Source organism: Helicoverpa armigera, chromosome 9, assembly GCF_030705265.1.
Source record: "Helicoverpa armigera isolate CAAS_96S chromosome 9, ASM3070526v1, whole genome shotgun sequence".
In the NCBI taxonomy this organism is placed as follows: domain Eukaryota; kingdom Metazoa; phylum Arthropoda; class Insecta; order Lepidoptera; family Noctuidae; genus Helicoverpa; species Helicoverpa armigera.
In genome coordinates, this window is record NC_087128.1 from 3,085,720 (window position 1) to 3,097,826 (window position 12,107).

General features: G+C 34.5%; 2 protein-coding genes across 2 annotated transcripts in view; one reads left to right on the plus strand and one right to left on the minus strand.

Annotated features, from left to right (window-relative positions):
- Positions 1-12,107, minus strand: part of LOC110378719 (uncharacterized) — a 116,529-nt gene that overhangs the window by 15,053 nt on the left and 89,369 nt on the right.
- On the plus strand, positions 3,768-9,418 carry LOC110378708 (15-hydroxyprostaglandin dehydrogenase [NAD(+)]). The gene is made up of 5 exons (XM_021338075.3): positions 3,768-3,997; positions 5,388-5,627; positions 7,554-7,727; positions 8,090-8,238; positions 8,952-9,418. Exons 1-5 carry the CDS (start codon positions 3,878-3,880, stop codon positions 9,091-9,093), a joined length of 825 nt encoding a protein of 274 aa, XP_021193750.3. The 5' UTR covers positions 3,768-3,877; the 3' UTR covers positions 9,094-9,418.

The following is a 12,107-nucleotide window of genomic DNA, read 5'->3' on the forward strand; positions in this document are numbered from 1 at the left end:
AAAGCTGTAAGGCATGGGTAGAAAAGCACCACGTGTCCATACTGTAGTTGGCTATTTCTATCAAATGTGAAAGGTGCAGTGAACAAGTGTTCAAAAATGTAAATTTTTTCTCATTAAACAAAGGGATACGAAGAATTCTAAAATAATGCATCGATATTAGTCGCCTCCAAAACATGAGATGGAAACAAAGTACACCAAGAAAGTTCTCAAACATAGGAGGCGAAAAAGTAATAGTGTGGGGCTTCTCTCCACTACTTGGTGTGGTGATCCTTTAGAAAGATATTATTAAAAATAGGCGAATTCAAGTACTATAATATTTTATAAATAAGCATGTTGTTATATGCTAAGCATAATTTACCGGTCCTTAGCGCTTTCCAAATTAGAAAAGTTCTGAAAAACACTGTAAGAGTAGTGAAAAGGACTCTTTGATCGAGCAACTTATGACGGTTTTGGTTTGGCCCATTGCAAATTTAATAGAAAAAAAACTGATAATCGGCCAGAAAACACAATGGCGATAAGTCATACATGAAACATTGATCAGTTTTACACAGATTTTTATGAAACATGGAAGAAAATTCCCGTAGCGACTTAAAACAAAACTGACCGCTTACACGTTCAGGGATGTCGTGCTGTCATTGAGGTAAAAGCAAATAAACCAAATATTAGTACTCATTAATATGCTTAGTTATAGTGTAGGGAATGTTGTTATAGAAAAGTACCATCAATAATATTAATAATTTGCTTTTCTTCCTCTGAGCAAATGGAGTGTCTTTAATTATATGGCCAGGCCACGTTATGGTTCATACCGCTCGAGATTCGGAAAAAGCGAAAAAAAACTTGTCGCGGAGGATCACTGAAGATAGTCTTTAGTTTTTATGTTTCACAATGCCCTTTTAAATATTTTTAAATAGAAAATAAAGTTCCAATAGCAATCAGAAAAAAGAAATGCAGCGGCAATTTAAGATTCCAACAGTGTCTTTAATTAGCTGACCACGACTGTATATATGAGTGATTTTGTACATAGTCTGTAAATATCTATTAAAAAAATTCTACTCGACTGAAAATTATATTGACTTGCCTTACATGATAATATAAATAAGTAGACCTGATGGATAAAATTGATCATCATTACTAAACTCTAAAACTCGACCTTTACAAACACAGCACAAAAAATCCTTTGAACTTGCCACATCTATCCACTGTCTGCCAGTACTGGCTCATGTGAACTCACAATAGCACCTCGTCTGTGACGACTTGTCGCATTCCCTCAAGTGTGCCCTTTTGTTTACATTTTATTATTTCGCGAGGTTCCACGTCACATGTTAATAAAGAGCTCGCATTCCAGCCAGAAATAATTAAAATTAAAAAAAAAAAACTGGAATGTAAGGTTGACATGTCTGGAAATGGAAACGCTGTTGTATATAACGTTGTGTGCTTCGGAATTTAAATAGGTACAGCTGAAGAATTTGTTTCGTAATTCAGAGAAATGTTCCTGTATGCAATTCTTGTGGTGGATTTAAAAACAAATACACCTACACATTTGTGAAGATTAGAGAATATAGAAAACAAAGCAAACAACAATGGTGCTTATTTTTGTGAAATGCTTTTTTCCATTTACCTATAAATATCGAATTGTTTTCAAACTGGTCAATTAAAAAGTTATATGAAACACAAAAATTGGACATCAGAATTGGAGCATGCGATGGATGGAGTTTGCAATGTAACGATTTATTTTACTTTATTTCTGGCTTATCTAACTGTCAAGTTTTCAATATCATTGTCACTCTTACGTAGATAGCTTGATAGATAAATAGGTACCGTAGTCATGATATTTCCTGATTTACAATTGTGTGATAAAATCGACACACCTTCGATTTTGCGTCACTTTATACTAAAAAGTATGACGATCGAAAGAAGAATTATTTAGAATTTGAAAATGGAAATGCCTACTATTTCTATGATTTGTAAATTCCACCCATCCAAAACAAAAATGTGAAAGACTGCCAAGTTCGATAATATGGGAATGCTTCGCCTATAAAAGAAGTGAGATCTGAATAAGTACCAAGTTCCATACACATACCTCAGTTAAAAATAGTTACTTTTTAATGATGTTACTTGGCAAGTTTTCATACACCTTGTTATAAACCTACTAAACGCAATGAATCAAGTATTTAATTTTCTATTAAAACTTGCCAAGTAATCATCATTAAAAAGTAACTATTTTAAACTGAGGTATGTGTATGGAACTTGGTACTTATTCAGATCTCACTTCTTTTATAGGCGAAGCATTCCCATATTATCGAACTTGGCAGTCTTTCACATTTTTGTTTTGGATGGGATTTCATTTATTTTGTAAGGTTGTTTATTTTTTTTTCTTATGATGAAGTTAGTTAAAGAAATGTCTCATTTATACTATTTTTTAGATTTTTTAATATGCACTGTGTTTCTTACAAAGAAATGAACTAGATTAACTAAATGGACTAGATTTACCAACTGACTGACATGACATGTTATCATATATTATGTTCGTGGATCAAAGTTACACATTCGTTATTTTCGAAAGTGATTCACACTTGGCCGTTTTCAGATTTTTACTTTACTTTGACTATTAATACAAACCTTTGTACCATTCGAAGATATATTATATAAATATAGATAAATTTAGTTCGTTTTAGTTCCTTAGGGGTATAAATTTACACCGGGTATAAAATACCTTCATTATTTTGAAACCGACTCACACTTGGCCATTTTCAGATTTTTCCCTTTACTTTGACATAAAGACCTACCTCCATGCCAAATTTCAAGTCAATACGACCATTGGAAGTGGTCTAGGTTTTTGATGAGTGAGTCAGTCAGTGAGTGTATAGTAAAAATAGCGATTTTCTGACGTCAATATCTCAAGACCTAGAATAGGTATATTAATGAAATTTTGTATTTTAGATAAGTGAGGGGGTCTCAACAGATACTAGAAATTTGATATGCGTAAATAAAATAGATTTTGAGTTACAGGGGGGTCGAATTTGGCCCGAAATGGTTCGTGTAATATAACCCACGGCCGGTGTGTCGCTTTTTTTGCTCGAACTTGGCGGACACACAGCCGTGTGTCTAGATATTCAAATATTAAATTTCGATCGTCGCATTTCCCGTACAGTGACACTTAAACAAAAGACGATCAAGGTTCTTAAATCTCACCGAAAATATAACCACGTGGATACTTGTAACCCCCTGTATATATTTCTTCTTACATGAAAAGGCTCGACAGGCATCGTTAAAGCTGGCCTGCTATTAGACGTTATTGTTGCGTATTCAATGGCTGCAGCACTTGACAGCGCTTTAGCCGCATCGCCGCGTCAACCCCTCGACGAGAAATGAGCCGCAGGGACGACAGAAGTGCCAACCTGAGATTGATATAGCCCTTATAGATTACTGACGGTGTCTTCAAAGGAACAGTCCGAGTGTACATTTTAGCCCCAAAAAAGGTTGAACACCTTTAAGTCATTGAGTTATCAAGTGATAATCTATATCGTTATCTGTTATGTAGAAAATTTGTAATCGAGAGTGATTATGTTGAAACTATTTGGATCAATTCTTTTTTCTATTCCTGTGTACCAGGAATGGCAGATTACATATTGTTCTCTTACTGTACAAAATCTTTTAAGCCTTTTTAAACAAAACAGCTTACATAGAAACCGTAATGATTAAACAAAGCAGCAATAAAGTTATAAAATCCGATTTGAATTCGCGCCTCTTATCACTTTGATAAAGTGTATCGACGTGAAGAAATTAGTTCGATAGCAGTCATTGTTTTGATCACTCGTGTCAACGATTGTTATTTTAGAGTTCGAATTATGAAATAAATTAATTTTTAGAAAACAAAATGGCGGCTAGTTTAGTGAAACGTATGTTGTGTGTGGAGGATAAGGTGTTTTTGGTGACGGGAGGCGCGGCAGGCGTGGGCGCAGGTATAGTTCGAGGGCTACTCAACGAAAATGCTAGAGTAAGTACTGTGTTTATAACCTTAGATCTCAGAAGCATATTTATGTATTTTTTTAATGATGAATAAACAAAATATCTCTAGTATTATTCCGTGCCGGTTCAGTTAAAAAATTACTCATCTTGTTTATTCACAATGATGTTCGAAAACAGCGAAAGCTTATCTATTATGTGCGTTCCTATCAGTAATTGATTTCACGGCCAGATTTAACATTGACCTAGCAATCAGTCCTTCGTACTTGTTGGGCCTTGAATTGTATCTCTTTAGGTGAATATTGAAGATAATACAATAGATACAAACTAGTTATTTGTTCAGTAAATATTTTTCTAGTACAGTCCGGACAAAAGTAAGGGCTATATTAAACTACGACATAATGGGCATTAGTTATGTCAACTTATTTTGGGCCAATGCTAGATAGATCTCATATGCCTATACTGAATTGTGATTATGCGGCCTTTATATTTAAATTAGTCTCAGTTTCACGCCATAGTAAGCAACAACAAATTGCACATACTAAGCTATAACAACTAATAAACTAATTTAAACACGGAAATAGGAAATAGAACCACACACACAGGACACAACTTCAAAACGTTTGCCGAAATATAAACTTATTTCTAGCTCAGACAAACGCTTTACTTGTAACAGCCCGTAGTTTAGGAACACAAACAGTTAACTGTAAACCTATTTTAATTAACAAAATGTTGCATTTTGTTTGGACAAGCTGTTACTAAACGGTCCATTTTACGGAACTACGTGGTTTGAAAGTTGCTGATGTTAAAAACTGAATTTCAATATTCTGCGCTAAGTGTAACATCAGACCATCAGACTATCAGTCTACTTTGTAGTTTCAAAGTTTGAGTTTTAAACAGGGGTTTGCAATGTACTGTTTTTACTTGAAAAGAGTACGGAAGATCGTGTTTTGTTAGTGATTTTGAGATAGAGTTTTGTTGTTCGTTTAACCATAGTTTAAACAAAGCCACAATATTATAGTAGACGAGTTAAAAGCTAAAGAAATTCCTGGTGCTAGTTTTAAAATATTTATAAGTTATTTTTTAATAAGTTTGGTGAATTTTAGATATACAGGGTTATACAATAACAAACAATCATGACGACATTGATCTAATGATGTCTTTAAATATGAAGGACTAGTTATAGCCATCGGATTCAGTAGCGTCTGCACCTACAGCATTCCTTCTAACATACAATTTTTCAAATCATGCCTGTGATTCCTGAGATTAGCAGGTTCAAACAAACTGTTCACCAGCAAAGACTGTTATGAATTTTAAGTTTTCATCTTCTGTTGTTCTTTTCTTTTGTCTCCAATTCCTACAACTGACTTAGCTACTTTCTTAAATTTTTCGTCTACAAACTTTTCTTCTTACCCTTCCAGCATGTAGCATTCCTTGATGTCGCGGACAGAGAAGGTTCAGCACTAGAAGCTGAGCTCATCACCAAGTTCGGAGCCCTAAGAGCGAAGTTCATAAAATGCGACATTTCTGACGAAGCCCAGCTGACTGCAGCTTACAAACAAGTGCTAGATAAGTACCGAAGACTGGATGCAGTTATTAATAATGCTGCCGTGTTGAGTATTGATGACAGAAATGTTAAGAGGATGGTGGATATTAATTTTGTGAGTATTTTATTGGTTTTGCTTTTTTGATTTTGAGATTGTTCTTCTAAATGAGACTGATATAGTCGATGCTTGACATCATGATATTATCGTAGGTACCAAAATGCTGGACTTGTAGGTAGGTAGGTATGTAGTGTATTGTTTCACTTGCGTGTCACCAGTCTTAGACAAAACCCTTATTCAAAGGGGTCTGGGCACTTAGACGAAAAATTCGAGCATCCTAATTCCTAACCTAAACATCCTAGATTATTAGGAGCACTACAATTAGTAATAAACTTTCCGTTCTAGGAAATCACTTGTGTTACGGTTATTATTTCTCTTCATCAAGTAACATTAAACCAAAAGCATTGCTTAGATTTCCATCAACACAAACCAAGTATTCACAACTTTAAACTTATCAATATTTAGAATTTAATACTTGTAACTGAACAGAATAATAAACTATGCTGCGGCTTTACCGTCGTCGAACAAACGCAGGAGATGGTCGATATTAATTTTGTGAGTTATGAGCTTTCGCGTGGCTTCCCCTGAGTTATTTGCTTTTGATTCGATTAGACGCTGAATGCGTTTCGTGTTTCGAATGATCGTTATTCGTATTTGGGTGGGATAAAACGTTATTCTATTGTTAGGAATTTTTGGTGTAATAATAGGTGCTAATGTATTTATGGGTACAAGAATCATTGGTTTAGGCCAATGACTGAAGTGTTGTTAGAAACATAAAAATAGAAGGCATTCAACGAATGAATGTGAGCGTTAGCAAAATATTATTCTAATTAAAAGGGAATAGTTCCATTGTTAACGTAGTGGGAGTTATTAGCAAGTTTATTAGTAATAGTGTTACAGAGGTATCAGGTATTTTAATTAAAAAATGCTAGGTACCAATGAGCGTGAAACACCCAAAATATCTTTATAACCTAAAAAACGCTTAAAAAACGTTTCCCTTTTTTAAATTCATCAATAATGAAATTACAAAGGAAGAACAAGATTGTAAAGACGAACATTTTAATCGAATTACGTTTCGAACCATGGCGCCGAGTCGGAAATTGGTAGTCAGTGACGTAACAACATAAACAATACAAAAGTAAGCTTGCTCAGAAGATGTTCTTAACTAATTTAATTTAAGTATTCTGAAAATGAATGGAGAGCCCTTTATAGATAGATCAATATTAATTATCAATTTTCGAAGTAATCTTAGATGTACAAATAGATACAGACTTGGTTATTGACGATTGTACTAATTTCTGACCATTTTATTTCTATTTTCTGTGATCGTACTTAAAAAGGCTAGTTCTGCAGGGTCATAGTCTCCTGTATTTCCAAAGACAGATACAAGTCAAGATCCTACTAATATTATAAACGCGAAAGTTTGTATGTATGGATGTATGGATGTTTGTTACTCTTTCACGCAAAAACTACTGAATGGATTTTAATGAAACTTTACAATAATATAGCTTATACATCAGAATAACACATAGGCTACAATTTGTAAACATATTGTTCGAAATACTAAACCTGCGCAGACGAAGTCGCGGTCATATATGCAAAAACTGAATAAATCCTCATTCTAATGCCATTTAGAAAACCTTTTAAAATTCTTCTTTAAAAGAAAGACTTTAAAAGGTTTTCTAAATTAAATTTCCTTTAAAGAAGAACAAACTAGCTTTGCATCAATCCATTTAAAAAAATTCGGGAAGATAGGAAAAATGCTAAAATGTTTATTTCTAAGCCCTATTTCTTCTTCGTTTTATCTAAATGCACCCAAACAAACCATCGAATTCATAGCATAACCATGACTGAATAAGTAAGTACACAATTTCACAGTCATTACCCAACATCAATATCATAATATCATAATAACTTTTACGATTATCCCATTCCCCATTCACGTCCTTTACAGCTGCCATAACTCCCGACTCCATTTTTCAGACTGCAACGGTCACCAGTACAATGAAAGCCTTGGATATAATGGGGGCGAATAAAGGGGGGAATGGGGGAACTATCATTAATATGTCATCGTTATTGGCGCTTAACCTTGGGAGCCATCTGCCTGTGTACGCCGCGACGAAAACGGCTGTTCTACAGTTCAGTATTGCTATGGGGGTAAGGTTTATTTTTGTTTGAAAATTTGTGAAAGTAGAAGTAGGTTAATTAAAAAACTTATCTTTTTTGCGTGGGAGATTAGTTAGGCCCATTTAAAAAGAGAGATAATTGTTGGTTTATTTTAAGAATTCAGGAAAGTACTTTTATAAAATAATTAATTAAAAATGTTGTAAAGTTTTTAAGGGCATTTAAGATAAGGATTTCAACATAAACATACACTGTCATGCAAAAAAAAAACCCTGACTACAAAAACAGACATGGTAATTACATATACTATATGGTATTTGAACACATATGCACATTTTCTTTTACCAGTAGTATAAGTAAAAGAAAATGAATTTGAACAACTTTTCCATTTTCAGGCAGAAAAATTATATTCAGAGAGCAAAGTCCGCGTCATCACAGTTTGCCTCGGCCCGACTGACACGGCCATCTTACACAGAAGCAACTTGCAGAACTTCGACAAAGATTCCGCTGAGCCAATTGCTTCCCGCGTGTCCGTGAGGCAGAGGTGAGGATCGTTAGGCTGCGGTTACGGGGACAGAGGAATGTGGAAGGCGTGTAGAAGAGCGTTTTGGGTATCATGAACATGAAAGAAGACTTAATTATTCAGTTTTAATTCGTGTTGATTCATTATTGATAGGTTCTAATACGTTCACACGTGAACGGCTGGACCGATTAAGCTGAAAATTAGAGGGGCTTAGACCCGGGAGAAGGACAGAGTATTAGATAGGATAGTTTTTGTCACCATCCAGCTAAGAGACACTGGTGAAACTACGGGCAAAAGCCAGTTCGCAATAAAATATTCGGCATAGTTTCAACAAACTTCACTGAAACTACAACACCGATCTTCATAATGTGCATAATGTTCTTGAATATGTTTAGTCGCCACTTTGCTCAGAATTCGGACTAAAATTATGCAGTGTGCACACATCTCGTACCCGCCCTGCTGTGCTGTATAAGCACCCTTATTTATTCGCTCTAGATAAACTTTCGCGTTGATGAAGATAGTTTGGTAGCAACGAGTTTTCTGATAAAATTGAGTAGTGTAAGTTTCTCTTTAGGTGTACGTGCATAAATCTTTGTATAAATATAGGTATATTAGTAACATTTGTACTTTAATTTAACGGTTAATTGACCATATTTTAACTCGGTACAGCCACAATTTTATGCATAAGTTTCTTCAAACAAGAAAAAAAATTACTTGTTTTTGTTTCGTTTCAGGGTGGGATCGGCAGTGTCAGGCATTCTAGAAGTTATAGATCAAGGAAAAAGCGGTTCCACGTGGATTGTGAAAGATGACCAGAAAGCCTATGAAATTACAGACAAATTAAGCCAGGCTTTTGAGGTTCTATCAGATATCTAGCTTCTTGAGTACTTCACACGTTTGATCTCGTAACAGGAACGTGTCTTTTTTTTATGACTGGCGGATTGTAAAGGGCTTTGATTTAAAAGACTTGTTTTGTAACTACAAATAAGATTTCTATACGTAATAAAGTTTACTATTTATTTTAACTAACGGCGCATTGGCAAACTTGTGCTATGTTGACGTACAGATGAAAATAGCTTCTAAGATGGAATAGCTTCAAATTTACCGAATATCAGTGCCTACACAATTTTCTGTATAACCTACCAACTATATCAAGCTAGCAAGCCTGAGAGAGAATATAATATTTCAGATGAAAAACAACGCATTTTTGATATTCGATAAAAAAATATATATTCTCTGAATTCTCGATATTTGGTTGCGTGAACATTGAGCGATCGGAATCATCAATAAACCATTGGGTTACCGCGCACTACAATGCCATTTTTTATTTCGACCTGCCATTTTGTATGTTGTTGTTTTTATAACAGAGTTTTATTCTTGCAATGATATTGATATTATTATTTTTATATACAGTAAAACTGGTATTATAAAGAATCCTACTATCCTACTAATATCCTACTGATATTATAAATGTGAAAGTTTGTGAGAATGCATGGACGTATGTTTGTTATTCTTTCACTTTCACACAGCTTTAGGACACGGAATTACAAAATTCCGTTTCTAGAAAGTTTAAACAGTAAAATGATTTTGGAAATAATTACTATTATAAAGCATTAATTTAATTCATATGTGCATACCATAACAATGCACGTTAATGTCCAAACTATAGGTAGCTATTATTACTACAATGAATTATTTATAACATAACACTGATTGTGTTATTCAAACCTAATTGTAAATCATTTGTTATTTCAGACTTTGTTTTGTTTTTGGTTGAAACCATAATAATGTTTAACCGAACAAAAGCAAATGATTTTAGTAATTATTGAAACTAAGTACCTAACAATATTTATAAAGTACACCATGTCACCGCCACCTTTTTTTGAAATTTATTTACCATAGGAATATAAATACATATATATCATTCATAACAATACTTATAAACTAATACATAAAATAGACAATAAAAAGACATAAAATATGTAATAGGTGTTAGACCTACCTAGCTACATCACTTCCCAATATAATTCTGCTAACATTACCTTCCCTCATCTCAGCATCGTTATTCGTTTGTTTATACTTTACGCAAGCAATTTTCCCCTGATCTACCTTTACAAACCACCCGAGTACCCCCCTTACGGATCCCATATTTGGAACGAACAAGAAACGCAATCATGGGACTAATTTACTATGTGTTCGGCGCAGACCGCAGTTGAAACGGCTTGTTCCCCTTTTACTCTAAACCCATTGTTTTCAGTTAGCAAAGTTTTCATACGTTTCTTGTACTTGGGTCTAAAATTTTGTAGAACATGATTCAAAAATTAAAATTTAGCTTCAAATTCCTTCCACATGGCTGGCTCGAAAAAAATGGTGTATAGTTGTCGGCACGAATCTTGAGCTCTGACCTATATCTGCGCAGAAGTGATTTATTTACAAAGAACCAATCCCGAGTGATGGAGCAAAATATCAAAACTACGTACTTTACTTTAAAGTTTTTTGGATCTCGCAGTATGGTTTTTATTATTTTTAAAGAATTGTGTTTTTTTTTTTCGCTTTGGACTCGTTGGGAAGGAATTGGTGGAGCAGATGGGAACAAGCCGTTGAAAGTCTAAACTTGGCAGGCAAAATGCAACTGTGTCTGTCAGAGCATTCTCTTCAGGGATTCGGCTAATTTACGCTTTGGATTTGTCGCTAATCCACGCCCGAGTGTTCCCGTTTTCGTGTAGTCCTAGTTTTTGGTCTGAATCATGAATCCGGGTTAAGGATGGATTTTTTGATAGCTTGCCTAAGTCTTGTTGCCGTCTTCAATGGTGGAGAACGCTTTTGAAGTTTGAGTATAGAATTATTTTTATTTATCTATCATTAAAACACACAGTTGGTATCTTTTTTCAGTTCCAGTTACATAATGTTCATTAACTCCTACAAGAGTAGTAGAAATAACTGTTTGAAATACATCTCTCCTTGTAGTTATTCTACTTAAATAATTTATATTCGTGTTACATGCTCTCTCCTCTGTTTATAAAACTTATCACGTAAAAGAAAATTGTCTGGAAAAGTTTATCTCGCTCAAAGTTATAACAACGTACTGAGATTGGATTGCTTGCAGTATGCAGCTGTACGGCAAAACCTCACATTACTTCTTAGGTATTCGAAAAATGTTGGCAATAAATATTCTATATAACGTTACGTAGATTTAGTACCCACACACTACAAACTTTTAGTTGCCCAACAGTTTGTGGCTCATAAATCTGTATGAAGAATGGAAGTACCTACACACGTTACAACGATCAGGTATTTGGTCGGTATCAGACCAACTAAAAACTTTGATTGAATCCACGATTCTCTTTAAGGGATTGTTCACACCAAACGTATTGTCCGCCGCTGACTGTGAGTATACTCACTGTCTGCCCCAGTGTGAACGTCGACTCAATCTGCAGAACGCGTACTCACCAAGCCGACAATAGGCTATAGCGTACGATGCGCTACATGTGTGAACAAAAGAATAGGCTCTTGTAGGTTCACACTAGATGCGTACGCTGAGCGGCTGACTATTCTACACATAAAAGGGCTGAGTATTTGAAGTTGCTCGTAGTATTTTATAAACGATAAAACTAGCGTAATTTATTTTTTTTTCAAATCAGACTTTTTACTGATATTTCAATTAAATGATGCGCATTCAGATAGTTGCCATTTGCGAAGCTCTAGAGGAAGACGAAAATAATAATAAGAAGAGATTGTGGGTACATCCCTTAAATTTGAAGAGATGTTTTCTTGGTCAATTTCATACTTTATATTTCGAATATAGACTTTATCCAAATAAGTTCAAGAAATATTTTCGTATGACAGTAAAACATTCGATGAGTTACTATCTTTAATACGTTTAAGTTTAT

What these genes read in the sequence shown, in the direction of transcription:
- LOC110378708 (XM_021338075.3), top strand. Translation starts at nt 3,878, where the DNA reads ATGGCGGCTAGTTTAGTGAAACGTATGTTGTGTGTGGAGGATAAGGTG. An exon ending in TACTCAACGAAAATGCTAGA is followed by an intron (nt 3,998 to 5,387) that starts GTAAGTACTGTG and finishes TTACCCTTCCAG; the next exon opens with CATGTAGCATTCCTTGATGT. An exon ending in GGATGGTGGATATTAATTTT is followed by an intron (nt 5,628 to 7,553) that starts GTGAGTATTTTA and finishes TCCATTTTTCAG; the next exon opens with ACTGCAACGGTCACCAGTAC.